The sequence below is a fragment of the Pseudophryne corroboree genome, chromosome 2, assembly GCF_028390025.1.
Source record: "Pseudophryne corroboree isolate aPseCor3 chromosome 2, aPseCor3.hap2, whole genome shotgun sequence".
Classification (NCBI taxonomy): Eukaryota; Metazoa; Chordata; class Amphibia; order Anura; family Myobatrachidae; genus Pseudophryne; species Pseudophryne corroboree.
The window spans coordinates 402,850,322-402,868,631 of record NC_086445.1 but is presented as its reverse complement, the minus strand read 5'-3'; the positions used below and the strand labels follow the sequence as shown (position 1 = coordinate 402,868,631).

General features: G+C 47.0%; 1 protein-coding gene and 1 long non-coding RNA gene across 6 annotated transcripts in view; one reads left to right on the top strand and one right to left on the bottom strand.

Annotated features, from left to right (window-relative positions):
* GPR45 (G protein-coupled receptor 45) overlaps positions 1–17,910 on the top strand; it is a 23,157-nt gene extending 5,247 nt beyond the window's left edge. Inside the window, exons 1-2 of one of the 4 annotated variants that reach the window (XM_063953418.1) lie at positions 8,559–8,655; positions 16,250–17,910. In XM_063953418.1, coding sequence (XP_063809488.1) covers positions 16,386–17,507 — 1,122 coding nt within the window. In that variant the 5' untranslated portion in view covers positions 8,559–8,655; positions 16,250–16,385 and the 3' untranslated portion in view covers positions 17,508–17,910. Of the gene's footprint in view, positions 1–8,558; positions 8,656–10,697; positions 10,822–12,633; positions 13,039–16,249 lie in introns of those variants that run through there. The other 3 variants (XM_063953419.1, XM_063953417.1, XM_063953420.1) reach the window with 3 other exon arrangements.
* The window catches only part of LOC135023775 (uncharacterized), a 53,323-nt gene that overhangs the window by 1,026 nt on the left and 33,987 nt on the right, over positions 1–18,310 (bottom strand). The gene's annotated exons all lie outside the window — the stretch shown is intronic.

Below are 18,310 nucleotides of genomic sequence, written 5' to 3'. Positions count from 1 at the left end.
TGTGCGGTGCACATACAGTAGGTGTCTAGGTTGGGGCCCAAAGTGCATATCCTGACCCCATGCATTATACTTACCTCTATAGAGTAAGGCGCTGCAAAAATCACCAAAAAAAGTGTGCGGCCACCATTTTCCTGAAGATTTGCACATGCTCAGTAGAGAAATAACTGGGACATGGCGCAGGTGTTAGTCTACTTTACAATTACAGTACACCGATGAGAGAGGTGGGGGGGAGGGGGCTGCATGAGAATACACACGAGACCTCTACTCTCCTACAGGCATATTTTTTATTGATAGATAAAATAAGAATTTACTTACCGATAATTCTATTTCTCGGAGTCCGTAGTGGATGCTGGGGTTCCTGAAAGGACCAAGGGGAATAGCGGCTCCGCAGGAGACAGGGCACAAAAGTAAAGCTTTCCGATCAGGTGGTGTGCACTGGCTCCTCCCCCTATGACCCTCCTCCAAGCCAGTTAGGTACTGTGCCCGGACGAGCGTACACAATAAGGGAGGAATTTTGAATCCCGGGTAAGACTCATACCAGCCACACCAATCACACCGTACAACTTGTGATCTAAACCCAGTTAACAGTATGATAACAGCGGAGCCTCTGAAAAGATGGCTCACAACAATAATAACCCGATTTTTGTAACTATGTACAAGTATTGCAGATAATCCGCACTTGGGATGGGCGCCCAGCATCCACTACGGACTCCGAGAAATAGAATTATCGGTAAGTAAATTCTTATTTTCTCTATCGTCCTAGTGGATGCTGGGGTTCCTGAAAGGACCATGGGGATTATACCAAAGCTCCCAAACGGGCGGGAGAGTGCGGATGACTCTGCAGCACCGAATGAGAGAACTCCAGGTCCTCCTTAGCCAGGGTATCAAATTTGTAGAATTTAGCAAACGTGTTTGCCCCTGACCAAGTAGCTGCTCGGCAAAGTTGTAAAGCCGAGACCCCTCGGGCAGCCGCCCAAGATGAGCCCACCTTCCTTGTGGAATGGGCATTTACATATTTTGGCTGTGGCAGGCCTGCCACAGAATGTGCAAGCTGAATTGTATTACACATCCAACTAGCAATAGTCTGCTTAGAAGCAAGAGCACCCAGTTTGTTGGGTGCATACAGGATAACAGCAAGTCAGTTTTCCTGACTCCAGCCGTCCTGGAACATATTTTCAGGGCCCTGACAACATCTAGCAACTTGGAGTCCTCCAAGTCCCTAGTAGGTGCAAGGCACCACAATAAGCTGGTTCAGGTGAAACACTGACACCACCTTAGGGAGAGAACTGGGGACGAGTCCGCAGCTCTGCCCTGTCCGAATGGACAAACAGATATGGGCTTTTTTTGAGAAAAAACCACCAATTTGACACTCGCCTGGTCCAGGCCAGGGCCAAGAGCATGGTCACTTTTCATGTGAGATGCTTCAAATCCACAGATTTGACTGGTTTTAAACCAATGTGATTTGAGGAATCCCAGAACTACGTTGAGATCCCACAGTGCCACTGGAGGCACAAAAGGGGGTTGTATATGCAATACTCCCTTGACAAACTTCTGGACTTCAGGAACTGAAGCCAATTCTTTCTGGAAGAAAATCGACAGGGCCGAAATTTGAACCTTAATGGACCCCAATTTGAGGCCCATAGACACTCCTGTTTGCAGGAAATGCAGGAAACGACCGAGTTGAAATTTCTTTGTGGGGCCTTCCTGGCCTCACACCACGCAACATATTTTCGCCACATGTGGTGATAATGTTGTGCGGTCACCTCCTTTCTGGCTTTGACCAGGGTAGGAATGACCTCTTCCGGAATGCCTTTTTCCCTTAGGATCCGGCTTTCCACCGCCATGCCGACAAACGCAGCTGCGGTAAGTCTTGGAACAGACATGGTACTTGCTGAAGCAAGTCCCTTCTTAGCGGCAGAGGCCATAAGACCTCTGTAAGCATCTCTTGAAGTTCCGGGTACCAAGTCCTTCTTGACCAATCCGGAGCCATGAGTATAGTTCTTACTCCTCTACGTCTTATAATTCTCAGCACCTTAGGTATGAGAAGCAGAGGAGGGAACACATACACCGACTGGTACACCCACGGTGTTACCAGAACGTCCACAGCTATTGCCTGAGGGTCTCTTGACCTGGCGCAATACCTGTCCCGTTTTTTGTTCAGACGGGACGCCATCATGTCCACCTTTGGTATTTCCCAACGGTTTACAATCATGTGGAAAAAACTTCCCGATGAAGTTTCCACTCTCCCGGGTGGAGGTCGTGCCTGCTGAGGAAGTCTGCTTCCCAGTTTCCATTCCCGGGATGAAACACTGCTGACAGTGCTATCACATGATTTTCCGCCCAGCGAAAAGTCCTTGCAGTTTTTGCCATTGCCCTCCTGCTTCTTGTGTCGCCCTGTCTGTTTACGTGGGCGACTGCCGTGATGTTTTTCCCACTGGATCAATACCGGCTGACCTTGAAGCAGAGGTCTTGCTAAGCTTAGAGCATTATAAATTTACCCTTAGCTCCAGTATATTTATGTGGAGAAAAGTCTCCAGACTTGATCACACTCCCTGGAAATTTTTTCCTTGTGTGACTGCTCCCCAGCCTCTCGGGCTGGGCTCCGTGGTCACCAGCATCCAATCCTGAATGCCGAATCTGCGGCCCTCTAGAAGATGAGCACTCTATAACCACCACAGGAGAGACACCCTTGTCCTTGGATATAGGGTTATCCGCTGATGCATCTGAAGATGCGATCCGGACCATTTGTCCAGCAGATCCCACTGAAAAGTTCTTGCGTGAAATCTGCCGAATGGAATTGCTTCGTAGGAAGCCACCATTTTTACCAGGACCCTTGTGCAATGATGCACTGTTTTTAGGAGGTTCCTGACTAGCTCGGATAACTCCCTGGCTTTCTCTTCCGGGAGAAACACCTTTTTCTGGACTGTGTCCAGAATCATCCCTAGGCACAGCAGACGTGTCGTCGGGATCAGCTGCGATTTTGGAATATTTAGAATCCACCCGTGCTGTTGTAGCAGTATCCGAGATAGTGCTACTCCGACCTCCAACTGTTCCCTGGACTATGCCCTTATCAGGAGATCGTCCAAGTAAGGGATAATTAAGACGCCTTTTCTTCGAAGAAGAATCATCATTTCGGCCATTACCTTGGTAAAGACCCGGGGTGCCGTGGACAAACCAAACGGCAGCGTCTGAAACTGATAGTGACAGTTCTGCACCACGAACCTGAGGTACCCTTAGTGAGAAGGGCAAATTTGGGACATAGAGGTAAGCATCCCTGATGTCCCGGGACACTATATAGTCCCCTTCTTCCTGGTTCGTTATCACTGCTCTGAGTGACTCCATCTTGATTTGAACCTTTGTAAGTGTTCAAAAATTTTTTTAGAATAAGTCTCACCTAGCCTTCTGGCTTCAGTACCACAATATAGTGTGGAATAATACCCCTTTTCTTGTAGTAGGAGGGGTAATTTAATTATCACCTGCTGGGAATACAGCTTGTGAATTTTTTTCCATACTGCCTCCTTGTCGGAGGGAGACCTTGGTAAAGCAGACTTCAGGAGCCTGCGAAGGGGAAACGTCTCGACATTCCAATCTGTACCCCTGGGATACTACTTGTAGGATCCAGGGGTCCTGTACGGTCTCAGCGCCATGCTGAGAACTTGTCAGAAGCGGTGGAACGCTTCTGTTCCTGGGAATGGGCTGCCTGCTGCAGTCTTCTTCCCTTTCCTCTATCCCTGGGCAGATATGATCTTATAGGGACGAAAGGACTGAGGCTGAAAAGACGGTGTCTTTTTCTGCAGAGATGTGACTTAGGGTAAAAACGGCGGATTTTCCAGCAGTTGCCGTGGCCACCAGGTCCGATGGACCGACCCCAAATAACTCCTCTTCCTTTATACGGCAATACACCTTTGTGCCGTTTGGAATCTGCATCACCTGACCACTGTCGTGTCCATAACATCTTCTGGCAGATATGGACATCGCATTTACTCTTGATGCCAGAGTGCAAATATCCCTCTGTGCATCTCGCATATATAGAAATGCATCCTTTAAATGCTCTATAGTCAATAAAATACTGTCCCTGTCAAGGGTATCAATATTTTTAGTCAGGGAATCCGACCACGCCACCCCAGCTCTGCACATCCAGGCTGAGGCGATCGCTGGTCGCAGTATAACACCAGTATGTGTGTATATACTTTTTATGATATTTTCCAGCCTCCTGTCAGCTGGTCCTTGAGGACGGCCCTATCTATAGACGGTACCGCCACTTGTTTTGATAAGCGTGTGAGCGCCTTATCCACCCTAAGGGGTGTTTCCCAACGCGCCCTAACTTCTGGCGGGAAAGGGTATACCGCCCATAATTTTCTATCGGGGGGAACCCACGCATCATCACACACTTTATTTAATTTATCTGATTCAGGAAAAACTACGGTAGTTTTTTCACATCCCACATAATACCCTCTTTTGTGGTACTTGTAGTATCAGAAATATGTAACACCTCCTTCATTGCCTTTAACGTGTGGCCCTAATAAGGAATACGTTTGTTTATTCACCGTCGACACTGGATTCAGTGTCCCTGTCTGTGTCTGTGTCGACCGACTAAAGTAAACGGGCGTTTTAAAACCCCTGACGGTGTTTTTGAGACGTCTGGACCGGTACTAATTGTTTGTCGGCCGTCTCATGTCGTCAACCGACCTTGCAGCGTGTTGACATTATCACGTAATTTCCTAAATAAGCCATCCATTCCGGTGTCGACTCCCTAGAGAGTGACATCACCATTACAGGCAATTGCTCCGCCTCCTCACCAACATCGTCCTCATACATGTCGACACACACGTACCGACACACAGCACACACACAGGGAATGCTCTGATAGAGGACAGGACCCACTAGCCCTTTGGAGAGACAGAGGGAGAGTTTACCAGCACACACCAAAAACGCTATAATTATATAGGGACAACCTTATATAAGTGTTTTCCCTTATAGCAGCCATGGCCAACCTGTGACTCTTGAGCCACATGCGGCTCTTTCTTTATTCAAATGTGGCTCCCAACACTCAGTCACCTGACCACAACAGATCCTGGAAACTGGTACACTCCAACCAGACACACAGCAGCACCATGGCGACTGAAAACTGAGGGAGCCAGATACTGGGCTGTAGTGACATATGAGGTTGGGCTGGAGTGACACAATGGGGAGTTGGCTGGAGTGACATAGAAGGATCCTTGCAGGAGAGACATAACGGGGGAACTGACTGGAGTGATACAGGAGAGTGCTGGCTAGAGTGACACAGGAGGGTGCTGGCAGGAGTGACACAATGGGGAGCTGGCTGGAATGACACAGGAGGGTGCTGGCAGGAGTGACACAATGGGGAGCTGGCTGGAGTGACAATGGAGAATCTGAGCAGGAGAGACACAATGGGGAGCTGACTGGAATGACACAGGAGGGTGCTGGCTGGAGTGACACATTGACACATGGGGGAGCTGACTGGAGTGACACATGGAGGAGCAGGAGTGTATTATGTGAATATGGCTTTTTCAATATATTTTATGTGGATCTGGATTTTTATTTTATTTTATATGAAAGTGTCTTTTTCAATGTATTTTATGTTGATTCTGGCTTTAAAATGTATTTTATGTGGATCTGGCATTTTCATTGTATTTTATACCATGGGGTGTAGCCTAGCAGGCACAAGGTCACACCCCATTTTTGCACACGCGCCTTCGGCTTGATGTCGGCTCTTTGGCGTACCTAACAAGATTTTTTGGCTCTTTGTCTCTGACTGGTTGACCACCCCTGCCTTATAGCATCTTTTTTATATATTTCTAACGCCAATTTAGTGCCCCCCCTCTCTGTTTTAACCCTGTTTCTGTAGTGCAGTGCAGGGGAGAGCCTGGGAGCCTTCCCTCCAGCCTTTCTGTGAGGGAAAATGGCGCTGTGTGCTGAGGAGATAGGCCCCGCCCCTTTTTCGGCGGCCTCGTCTCCCGCTCTTAACGGATTCTGGCAGGGGTTAAATATCTCCATATAGCCTCCGGAGGCTATATGTGAGGTATTTTTAGCCAAAATAGGTATTCATTTGCCTCCCAGGGCGCCCCCCTCCCAGCGCCCTGCACCCTCAGTGACTGCCGTGTGAAGTGTGCTGAGAGGAAAATGGCGCACAGCTGCAGTGCTGTGCGCTACCTTTAGAAGACTGAGGAGTCTTCTGCCGCCGATTCTGGACCTCTTCTTACTTCAGCATCTGCAAGGGGGCCGGCGGCAAGGCTCCGGTGACCATCCAGGCTGTACCTGTGATCGTCCCTCTGGAGCTGATGTCCAGTAGCCAAGAAGCCAATCCATCCTGCACGCAGGTGAGTTCACTTCTTCTCCCCTAAGTCCCTCGTTGCAGTGATCCTGTTGCCAGCAGGACTCACTGTAAAATAAAAAACCTAAGCTAAACTTTTCTAAGCAGCTCTTTAGGAGAGCCACCTAGATTGCACCCTTCTCGGCCGGGCACAAAAATCTAACTGGCTTGGAGGAGGGTCATAGGGGGAGGAGCCAGTGCACACCACCTGATCGGAAAGCTTTACTTTTGTGCCCTGTCTCCTGCGGAGCCGCTATTCCCCTTGGTCCTTTCAGGAACCCCAGCATCCACTAGGACGATAGAGAAATACAGAAGCACCTCTAGTGCTTACTTAAAGATATAAGGCAAGATAATTCATTACTCTTCAGTGGCAAACGCAGGATTTCTTGAGGGGGGGTTTCCAAATGCAATCCCACTATCTCCTACTCTGTGGAACATTGAAGCAAGTGCAGGAGTTTGGGGTAGCGGTAGAAGAACCTAGTAACGACTCTGAACATTGGTCTTCTAATACACTGTATACTGTATGGAATACAGTATTTATATTAAACACTATAGATGGTCTATACTAGTATAGGCTTTATCAAACATACTTAAATAATATAAATAAGTGGTCAGAAAAAGGTTAAACATACCATAATAAATAAATACACAAACATAATAGAACCAGTACTGCACTTTCTAAGAACACATTCTTCCACCTTATGGTAATGCTCCTGTCTCTTCTTCCTGGTAGCTACTCTTTGGTCCAGTGCACTGATTGAGGACTCAGATCCACACACACAGCAAACTTGGTAGAAGTAACCAGGGCCACCATCAAAGGGGTGCCCTGTGTACAGTTGTCCCGGGCCCGGCAACTCTGACAGAGTGGAGGCAGTGGCAGTTCTTGCCACGGGCAAGCGGTACTTTTGCCCGGGGCGCCGCCTTCCGGAGGGCGCCGGCGCCATCCGGAGGGCGCCGCACCAGGGCAAGATCCGCCACTGTGCCCCCCGCAGTGCCCTGCTGTGCCCCCCCGCTTTGAAGGGAACCAGACGCGTAGCGTCTAGTTTCCCTTCATTGAGAGGACCTTAGTTGTGCGGTGCGCGATGACGTCATCGCGCACCGCACAGCAAAGGTCCTCTCCATGAAGGGAAACTAGACGCTACAGTCTAGTTTCCCTTCGTGTAGAGGACCTTTGCTGTGCGATGCGCGATGACGTCATTGCGCACCGCACAGCATAGTGGCACAGACACTAGGGGTCATAATTGACCTCTAGTGTCTATGCTGTTCTATGGGAGAGACGTAATAACGTCTCTCCCATAGATCGAAGAGAGGAGAGGAGAAGAGCGGCGCCGCCGGCGGAGGGGGTCTGGATCAGGAACGGGGATGGTAAGTATACTTTTTATTTTTATTTTTTTTTCTTTCAGCGTCGTGACCACGCCCCCAATTGAAGACACACCCCCATATTTTGCCCGGGGCGCCACAAGTCTTAGAACCGGCCCTGAGTGGAGGGCCCGGGCTGCACACACAGCCAGCCGTGGATATTCCTGGCGGCAGCCGCCACCGGTGACACTGACCGCAGCTGGCCGGCTGCTAGTCAGTGGCGGATTTAAACGGGGACGGAAAGAGCTATCGCCCCCCGTACACCTGCCCAACACATTTGAGAATTGAAGCCACCGCCAGCGGCGCTGGGTCCACACCTGTACTTCCGCGGGCCATGCCGTCCGAGCAGCAGCAGCACTGACTGAGAGTGAGAGACCGCCCTCCACCGCGGCTGCTGAGAGTCTCAGCAGTGGCGGTGGGCGGTCTCTCAACTCAGTCAATGCTGCTGCTGCTTGGACGACACGGCCCGCGGAAGTACAGGCGTGGACCTGGCGCCGCTGGCGGTGTCTTCAATTCTCAAATGTCAGCCTGAGCAGTGGCGGATTTAGTGTCAGTGCAACCGGATGCAACGCACAGGGGCCCAGCGCAATTAAGAGGCCCAGCCGGCAGCATTATAATGAGTCGGCGTGACTCATTAAACGCTGCCCGGCACTGTGCCGTCGGCCGCACTAGTGGTGATGGAGGGAAGAAAGGGGCACGCCAGCTGGGATCCTGCGGCTACGCTACGGCATCATTAAATCAATGAAGGGTGATGAGCTCAAACATCACCCTTCACGTCTGCGTCTCTCTGTCTGCGGCTGGGGCTGGCCATGCACTGCATGCTGGGATGGGAAGAGGGAGGAAGCAGGAAGGAGGAGGGATGGGACACAGGGAGCTGCCTGCAGATGTGTGAGCAGTCTGCGACTCTGCGTTGCTTGAGGACTGACTACTGAGGAGCCTGTCCGCTGCCATCCAGAAAAAAAGTATGTTATTTCATAATTAAAAATGTTGATCCCATATATATGTGTGTGTCTGTGTCTAAACATATAGAGCTGCCCCACTAGTATATATATATATATATATATATATATATATATATCTACCTGCATAGACAGATTCAGGGGGGGGGGGGCTGCCTATTTTTTCAGTCCCGGGCCCCACAATTTCTGGTGGCAGCCTGGAAGTAACTGCAACCACTGGGCATCTGGGTATGTGCAGCAGCTCTGCTGTCCCAAAAACTGCATGATGTGGCGGCAGTTCTAGTAATAGTTATTTACTATTACTATTGTTGTCATAATTTGAGCCACTTGCCAGGAGGAAGGGGGTTTCCGTGCAACCGGAAACCCCCCCTGCGTTTGCCTATGCTCTTCAATAAATCAAAAATAAGATACGTTGATTTGAAACAGAAATGTATGATACAATAAAAATATGTATTTTCTAATACTGGTATAGAACATTTATAGAAAATGCAAACATAAAAACAATAGAACAATGATGCATGTCTATGGAGGATTCTATCTTTGTATATGCAACTCAAAACTTCTCAAGTGGGAGATACATTATTGATTGTTTTACTCTTCCCCACTGTGTTTTTAAATAAAAAGAAACTGAAATGCTTATAGAATAATGGTGGGTACATACTAGGCAATGTGCTTTGTTGCTGCAATGTCCTTTTTGTAGGTACAGTACTTACTGCATATATGGTGGTTAGTTTCTTGTATATATATATATCCTGAATAGTTTATAGTAGAACAGAGGTGTCTGCCAGCAGACAGTCCAGGGAACTGTAGTAAATAGCAGTCAGCAACTCCTTTGCTCTATAATCAACATGTTTCACCTGTGGCCAGGCTTCATCAAGACACCTGTTTTTGCGTGAAAATACATAGGTCCCGCGAAAAGCCGCAGACCTATGTATTATCGCAGCACTTATCACAGGTCTAAGGGACACTTATCACTGATTATTCTTTGTGTTCCGCATAATCTCTGACTTATTGGGGCTAGTTGGATAGCCCCAGTGAACCAATTAGCTGCGGTAAATTACCACGGCTAATTGGATACCACCCATGAGCTCCAACAGCAGCCTGTCCTGTGATATGTTAAAGAGGTAGAGTGATTGCTAATGTGATAACTTTACTACTCCTTTGAGAGCCAGGTGCACTACTGTGCATGTGCGGTCTGCTGACCATATACGCATGAGTGGAGAGTGAAGGGAAGGGATCCTACAGACCCCTTTCTAGTACCATATGCGATAGGTAGCCCGTGGGTTACAATGGATTATGTCATCTAGACTCAGAGATGACATTAGCCACCAGATCCAAGTTCAAGCAGGCTTGGTAAATTCACCAGATTAGCGCCCCCTATAGCTTTCTATGGTGGCTGCTTTTGTAATCGAAAACAGGGTATTGCTGTAGACCCCAACAGATACATTTGAGGATACTTGGTATTTGTGGGTCAGTTCAATTAATGGCAATGTTCTCGCAGCTACTGTACCGCCAGACTCGCTGACTTTTGTTTGCAGCCCAATAGGGAGCGAATTAGTGTGTCTAGTGCAAGATAAGGCCACGAGGGGGGTGAGTCTGGTTGCTGAGAGAGGGGGAGGGGGGTACTAATTACCCTGGCCCAGGCCACCTCCCCCTTACCTGGCAGCTACAGCTCTTCTCCTCAGCGCCACACACGCTGCTATGTGCTGGACTGCACTGCAGTGTGGCCAGGGAGGCGCTTAAAATACAAAAGGCTCGGTGACAGGGGGGGTCAAAGGGTACAGCTGTGCCGGGCCCGAGATTCAGAGGGGCCCTGGGTTCAGGGAAGAAAAACAGTGACGCATAACCTAATAGTAAATCTTACACAGCTACGGCTGCCCACAATTTGGCTGAATCCCCCTCCCCTCCGGTTCCTCCTCTCGGCTATTGCGCATAATATTAATGACCTTGTGACGTCATTATACTGTGCCGGCTGTGCAGTGCCTGTCCCTTCAGCCGCGGGCCTCGGCCCAGCCTCTTAAGAGGAGCAGCTATAATTGTATGTGTACCGCCGGCACACCTACAGCTGTCAGCATCTACAAGGCAGCCTCAGCAGCCCCACCACTATCAGACTCCATGCAGACACCCTCCCTGCAGGAGATTGAAAACAACACTAACTGGCAGCATGTGGTAAGTCACACTCCTTACGTTTTCTGCATCTGTGTGTGTGCCAGTCCCTGCCTGTGTGTATGCCAGTCCCTGCCTCTCTGTGTGTGTGCCAGTCCCTGCCTCTGTGTGTGTGTGTGTGTGTGTGTGTGTGTGTGTGTGTGTGTGTGTGTGTGTATGTCAGTCCCTGTGTGTGTGTGTGTGTGTGTGTGTGTGTGTGTGTGTGTGTGTGTGTGTCAGTCCCTGCCTCTCTGTGTGTGTGCCAGTCCCTGCCTCTCTGAGTGTGTGTGCCAGTCTAGGTTTCTCTATTTGTGTCAGCCTCTATCTTAATGTACGTGTGTGTGTCAGCCCGTCCGACTTCTCTCCACTTTCTCAAGGGTTAAAATGAGAGTGGGCCCAGGTGTGCACCAATCACTGACAGCAGAACCATTTCTCAGGGCAAGCGAGGCGTGCATTCGCACAGGGCGCCCGCCGCGGCTCTTGCTGGCTCAGTTTGTGCTCCCCCTCTTCCTCGTTATTACTACTTCGCTCAGGGGGCAGAGTTTCATGTAATTACGCGTTTGCATCATGATGTCACTACGCAAATGCGTCATTAAATGAAACTCCGCCCCCGAGCGGAATACTGATGACAGGGAGGAAGGGGAGCCAGGACACGGCGGGCAAGCCAGGAGGAGGGAGAGGCGGGCAGGCGCAGGCCGAAGAGTGGGATGGAAGAGGACCTCTGGCCGGCGGATGCTGCTGCAAACGTGAGTATAACACACACTTTCTCTTTTCTCTCTCTCTTTGTAGAAGGGGACTCTGCCTGCTATAATGTGTAAAATGTGGACTCTTGCCTGCAGTAATGTGTAAAATGGGGACTCTTGCCTGCCGTAATGTGCAAAATGGGGACTCTTGCCTGCCGTAATGTGCAAAATGGGGACACTTGCCTGTCGTAATGTGCAAAATGGGGACTCTTGCCTGCCATAATGTGCAAAATGGGGACACTTGCCTACCGTAATGTGTAAAATGGGGACTCTTACCTGCTGTAATGTGTAAAATGGGGACTCTTGCCTGCTGTAATGTGTAAAATGGGGACTCTTGCCTGCTGTAATGTGTAAAATGGGGACTCTTGCCTGCTGTAATGTGTAAAATGGGGACTCTTGCCTGCTGTAATGTGTAAAATGGGGACTCTTGCCTGCTGTAATGTGTAAAATGGGGACTCTTGCCTGCCGTAATGTGTAAAATGGGGACTCTTGCCTGCTGTAATGTGTAAAATGGGTATTTAACGTATCAAGGGCATTGCAGTGTGTGGCATAATATGGTGCAGAGGGCATTACTGTGTGGGGCTTAATATGGTAGAATTTTTTTTTTCCTGTGGTAGCCGTTGGTCTGTTGGTGCAGGGTCAAAAACAGGGGTGTAAGGTAGTCTTTTCAAACGAGGCCACACCCATCCTAACAATTCTCTATTTTTATATCTATGGGGGCATCTGTTTTTTTATGTTGGGGGGGCACATTTTTAAATCTCGCACTGGGACCAACCCTGACTGACAGCACCAAGCAGCATGCCTGAGTATTACCAGTGTGTGGAAGCTGTGAGGCTGCTGTTCATGTAGAGAATAGGGTGACACGTGTGGACTGGAGGATGTGTACCTGCACCTGTGGCCTGTTCATGGGTGATCTCATGGAAGAACCTCTGTGGCCCCACTGTATAGGCTCTGGTGGGTGAGGGCCTGCATCCAGCATTATAGGCTGGCATGGGTATGTCTCTAGGAGGCTGTAACCTAGCAGTGGGTGCAGCCTGCGAATGTCCCCTATTATAGGACAGTGCACTGCTTCCTTATATGGCTGTGCTCTCCAAAGTGGGGGTCGAGGGATGGGCCCCCAGATATATCAGTGTATAGGGCCCCAGGATTTCTGTTGCCGCCCTTGAGTGTACGTGTTGTCTGTAGCACCAGCAGCAACAGCCATACGGTGTGTACATCGTCTACGTAACATGGGACCCTCTGACTGAGATGTGGGGAGGGCGCAGCAGCAGCAGCCGCGAAGAGAGTAAGCGCTGATTAGAAATGCTGGGCCCACCCCTAGAAGGCATTAGTCGGTGTGGAACATTCATGGCAGCCTGTTCGGCTGTTCCAGCTGTGCTTCGAGGGAATAGCAGAGGACATGAGCCGGGGCTCCCGGTGCTGCTGCGGGTGATCCTCGGGCGCCGCCAGTCTCCGGGAGACAGTGGGGGAGAAGCAGCTGCATCCTGCGGGGAACTAGGTACTGCAGTAGCCCCTGCATGTAATGCACAGACATGGTGGCGGCAGCAAGCACATATACACACTGCATGATGTCATGGCGATGTGCTGTACAGTAGGCTGTCACTGTCATGTATATATACAAATACATACATATATCTGCTGTGTGTGAGGATGCCGCGGTTATATTACAGATAAGTACGCAGTGTTCCAACAGATACAATTTTACAAATGGTCGCAGAACAGCAGCATCATTTCATTGAGTTTCAAACATCAAATTGATGGACTTTCAAAGTGCCTCATTGCCAGCACCAGCATGGCGTGCATTTCTGTATACCAGGCCAGGCTGATAATACATTACTGCAGCAGGGAAATGACAAGTGTGTCCCTCATTCATATGCTACAGGATGTTACATGCTGAATGTGGTGTTTACTAAAGTCAGCAGCTGTGGGTCTGTTATAATCCAACGTACCCGATAGTGTGGATGCATCTATATCTTTATTATTATTAAGATTATATATACAGTACATATATATAATTTATTTTTATTTATTTATTTTTTGGGTGGCGGGGGTGGGTATATATCCTATTTAATGTTAGGCTAACTAACGCTGGTTCTTTGGGGGAGAATTCAAATGTTTTGCACACCGGTGTCATTGTGGTTATGTTGTTCCGTCTTTGGGATACGGTCGTTAGGTCGACAGTCATTAGGTCGACCACTGAAGGTCGACATGCATTAGGTCAACATGGTCATTAGGTCGACATGTACTAGGTCGACAGGTCAAAAGTTTTTTTTTTCCACTTTTTGGATTATTTCATACTTAACGATCCACGTGGACTACAATTGGAACAGTAACCTGTGCCGAACGAAGCGGTAGCGGAGCAAGGCACCTTGCCTGAAGTATAGCGAGCGAACAAGGTGCACTAATTGGGGTTCCCCGTCACTTTACGAAGAAAACAACGCTCAAAAAAGTTTAAAAAAAAAGGTCAACCTTTTAACCTGTCGACCTAGTACATGTCGACCTAATGACCATGTTGACCTGTTGTCCCTGTCGACCTAATGCATGTCAACCTTCCATGGTCAACCTAATGACTGTCGACCTAAGTTGTGTCTACTTAACGACCCATACCCCCGTCTTTTTGGCAGTCTGGTAACTAGTAGTATATAATTCACACACATAAATACTATTGCTGTGTAAAATATTAATTTTGCATTACTGATAGGCCATCAGTCATTTGTGTTAATAGATTTGTCCACTTTAATAAATAATATCCCATCCCAGATAGGAAATTGGTCCTTCTACTGCTCCCACCATTTCCTGTTAATTGCCATTGGTCCACACTGAATTTAAAGTAACTATCCAGTGAAAGAAAAACACTGTGGCAGACTGCATGAACTTTTTTATAAATTGTTTTTCAGACTATTAATACTGATATTTGTGCAGATTTTCCACAGATTTATGTGACTACCATATGGCAACCACAGTCACATGGAACGTAAGATGCTCTAGTGGGCAGAGAGACTTGGAAACACCCTTCTGAGCTCAGTATGCACTATAAAATCTCTCCCATCTTCTCCCTCCTGTGCCACTGCATGACATACTGAGAATCTGAGATCATATTCCTAGCAGCCATACTTATTTTCTTTTCGGATTAATCTTATAAAGAAGATAATGATTTGTAGATACTTTGGGGGAGATTTATCAACGTATGGAGAGTGATAAAGTACTAACCAATCAGCTTCCAACTCTCATTTTATAGAATATGCTTAAAAGAAGACAGGAGCTATTTGGTGCTTTATCTATCTCCAAGCATTGATAAATCTCCCCCTTAGCATGCTATTTTCAGATAAGATAAAAAGCCAGCGAGTCTGCAGTGGCAGTATCTGCGCAGCTGCATTCCCAGTTATTTACAGTCCCCTATATCATGTCCTCTACAATCCAGAACAGAAATTTGGGTTCTCCTCAGTCATACAAAGTACCTGGATTGATTGTGTTTGTCACCAAATGTGAAATGATCTTTCTAAATGTGCCTACACACGGTGAGATCTGTGCTAGGTGCGAATTGAGCCTATACAATGTGTGCTATGCGATTTGGACTAAGTGCTATGCTATTTGAACTACACCCAATTTTGACTACACTACAATATGTAATGTATGTGATGCAGTACAAAAATACCTGACTGCACATACTATTTTGCTTTGTAATATTGACTATGCGGGAGCACGCATCGCATTACAAGGGAAAATAAACACAGTGCAATTTTAACTAGACACAGTGCGATTTGAACTTTTTAGTCAAATCGCATGCGATAATCACACCGTGTGTGGGCACCATAAGATTTATGCTTATTTATTCTGAAGAATGTTAGCATGTGGATTGATGAGATCAGCAGTACAAATGAGTAAGGCTTCACAGAGGTGTATCATCATATGTTGTTGAGAAGACTTTGCTATCAGTAAAGGTTACTGCTTTCTAGCCTTCAGCTGAGGTAGAGCAAAAAGTCAACAAATGATAAAGCTGCTGTGAAAAATGTGAGTAAAAGTAATACCTCCACAACAACTACATTTGCATTAGTAAAATAGTTTGCAAAATAAAAGGCATCACCACTGTTAAGGGGGGTATACACGGGAGAGATGTGTGCTGAGCGAACCGCTCAGCACACATCTCTCCCGCCGCTCAGCACAGCGCGATGTGTGCTGAGCGATGCGGGGGGAGGATTGGGGCCGCTCACTTCACCAAGCGGGTGAAGTGAGCGACCCGCTAGATTGGCCTGCATGCAGGCTCAATCTAGCAGCGCGATAGCAATGTGCGGGGCTGCGCATCGCTATCGCTGAGGGGGCTACACACGAGTGATCTGTGCCTAAATTCTAAGCAATCTAGTCAGATTGCTTAGATTTTAAGCATGGATCTCTCCGTGAGTGCCCCCCTTTAGAGTTCCATGCTAACCTTTACACACAGCTGTATTTCAGTGACCAATTGTGGTGGAAAACTGTTGAGCAATAGCCATCACTTTGATTTGTTCTGTCAAACTCTCTCCATCATATCATTCAACTTCCCCAGGTCTGCATTGTCCATGGTTGCGTACAGTGCTTATGATATGACTAAAGACAAGTTTCCATAAAAAGGGAAAGGTTTTTATAGTACATACTTGTAATTGATCTGCAATCTTTGCAATGCGTGTACTATATGCGTTTATATCATGTATTTTTTGTTTTTGTCTTTTTACCAGATCTTTGAAGATGTAAGAAGTTTTGGAATATTCTTCTGCTGACAATTGAGAATGAAATTTGTTCAAATGTCTGACCTATGGAATCCAGACAGTAAATGACAATGCAGAAAGGATTCTATATGCTTTCCCTGTAACAATGGGCTGCAACACCACGGATCTTGACAGCTGCACTTTTTCCAATCTAAATGTGACTACAGTGAGCCCAGATTCCAAGTTTGCTGCATTCCCCACCCCTCTCAGGATATTATTGGCAATAATAATGGTACTGATGATTGCAATTGCTTTCTTGGGCAATGCCATTGTTTGCCTTATTGTATATCAAAAACCAGCCATGCGTTCAGCAATCAACCTCCTTCTTGCAACGCTGGCATTCTCTGACATTATGCTGTCTCTCTTCTGCATGCCTTTCACTGCAGTTACAATTATCACTGGGAGCTGGCACTTCGGCACTCAGTTTTGCCAAATATCAGCCATGCTCTACTGGTTCTTTGTATTAGAAGGAGTTGCCATATTACTTATAATCAGTGTGGATCGTTTTCTGATAATTGTACAGAGACAGGATAAGCTAAACCCACACCGTGCCAAGATCATGATTGCGACATCTTGGGTGTTGTCTTTTTGCATCTCTTTTCCATCTGTTGTCGGCTGGACGTTGGTGGAAGTTCCAACACGTGCACCTCAATGCGTTTTAGGATATACAGAATTCTCAGCTGATAGGGCATATGCCGTAATGCTTGTCATAGCAGTGTTCTTCATCCCTTTTAGCGTAATGCTCTACTCTTATCTATGCATCTTGAACACAGTCAGACGAAATGCTGTTCGCATTCACAACCATGCAGAGAGTCTGTGTCTGAGCCAAGTAAGCAAGTTAGGGTTGGTGGGACTGCAGAGGCCTCATCAGATGAATGTGGACATGAGTTTCAAGACCAGGGCCTTCACTACAATATTAATTCTCTTTATTGGATTCTCCCTTTGTTGGCTTCCACATTCTGTATTCAGTTTGCTGTCAGTATTTAGTAGGACTTTCTACTATAGTTCCTCATTTTATGTTATCAGTACTTGTATCTTGTGGCTCAGTTATCTTAAGTCTGTATTCAACCCAGTCATATACTGTTGGAGGATCAAGAAGTTCCGTGAGGCCTGCATGGAGTTCATGCCCAAAACCTTTAAGATTCTTCCTCAAGTTCCAGGGAGGAAAAGGAGAAGAATACGTCCCAGCACCATCTATGTTTGTAGTGAGCACCAGTCAGCTGTTTAGAAAACTGTTTCAGGGATATTTATTAAACAAGCACAGAATACTTGGTTTACATTCTTAGCTGCCTGATACATTGTATTATGTATTTATTGTTCAAAAGTATCTATATTGATCCATAATGCGGACTATTTATCAAAAACAAAGTGTGCTCAGTTATTTCCCGACCTTCATAATGAAGAGTTGTCTTTTCCGTGAACCCTGTGTCGGACTGCTAAGGTTTCATAAATGGTCCGCATAATTTTTTACAGATGGCAAGGAAGAAGGAAAGAAATTAAATTTGCACTGAATTATTGTACATATACAGTACATTAAAAGGTAAAAGGTTATCCCTTTGAGCAATAGTAGAAGATAATGCCAGACAATTGCAATAATCACAAAAATAAATGTAGAATTTACATATGTTGAATTTATTATGTTTCTTTTTTAAAATTTGCCTTTGTGAGTTTTCACACAAATGGGTCTAATTCAATTAACTGTGTTGGGTGTGAGTTGCTGTTGCAACAGCATTGAAATGCGGCAGCAGCATCTGAACTTGCAGCCTGTAAATGTGGACCATAAGTGTGGTACAGGTTGAGTATCTCTTATCGAAAATGCTCGGGACCAGAGGTATTTTGGATATCGGATTTTTCCGTATTTTGGAATAATCGCATACCATAATGTGATGATATGGTGATGGGGCCTAAATCTAAGCAAAGAATGTATTTATGTTACATATACACCTTATACACACAGCCTGAAGGCAATTTTAGCCAATATTTTTTATAACTTTGTGCATTAAACAAAGTGTGTGTACATTCACACAATTC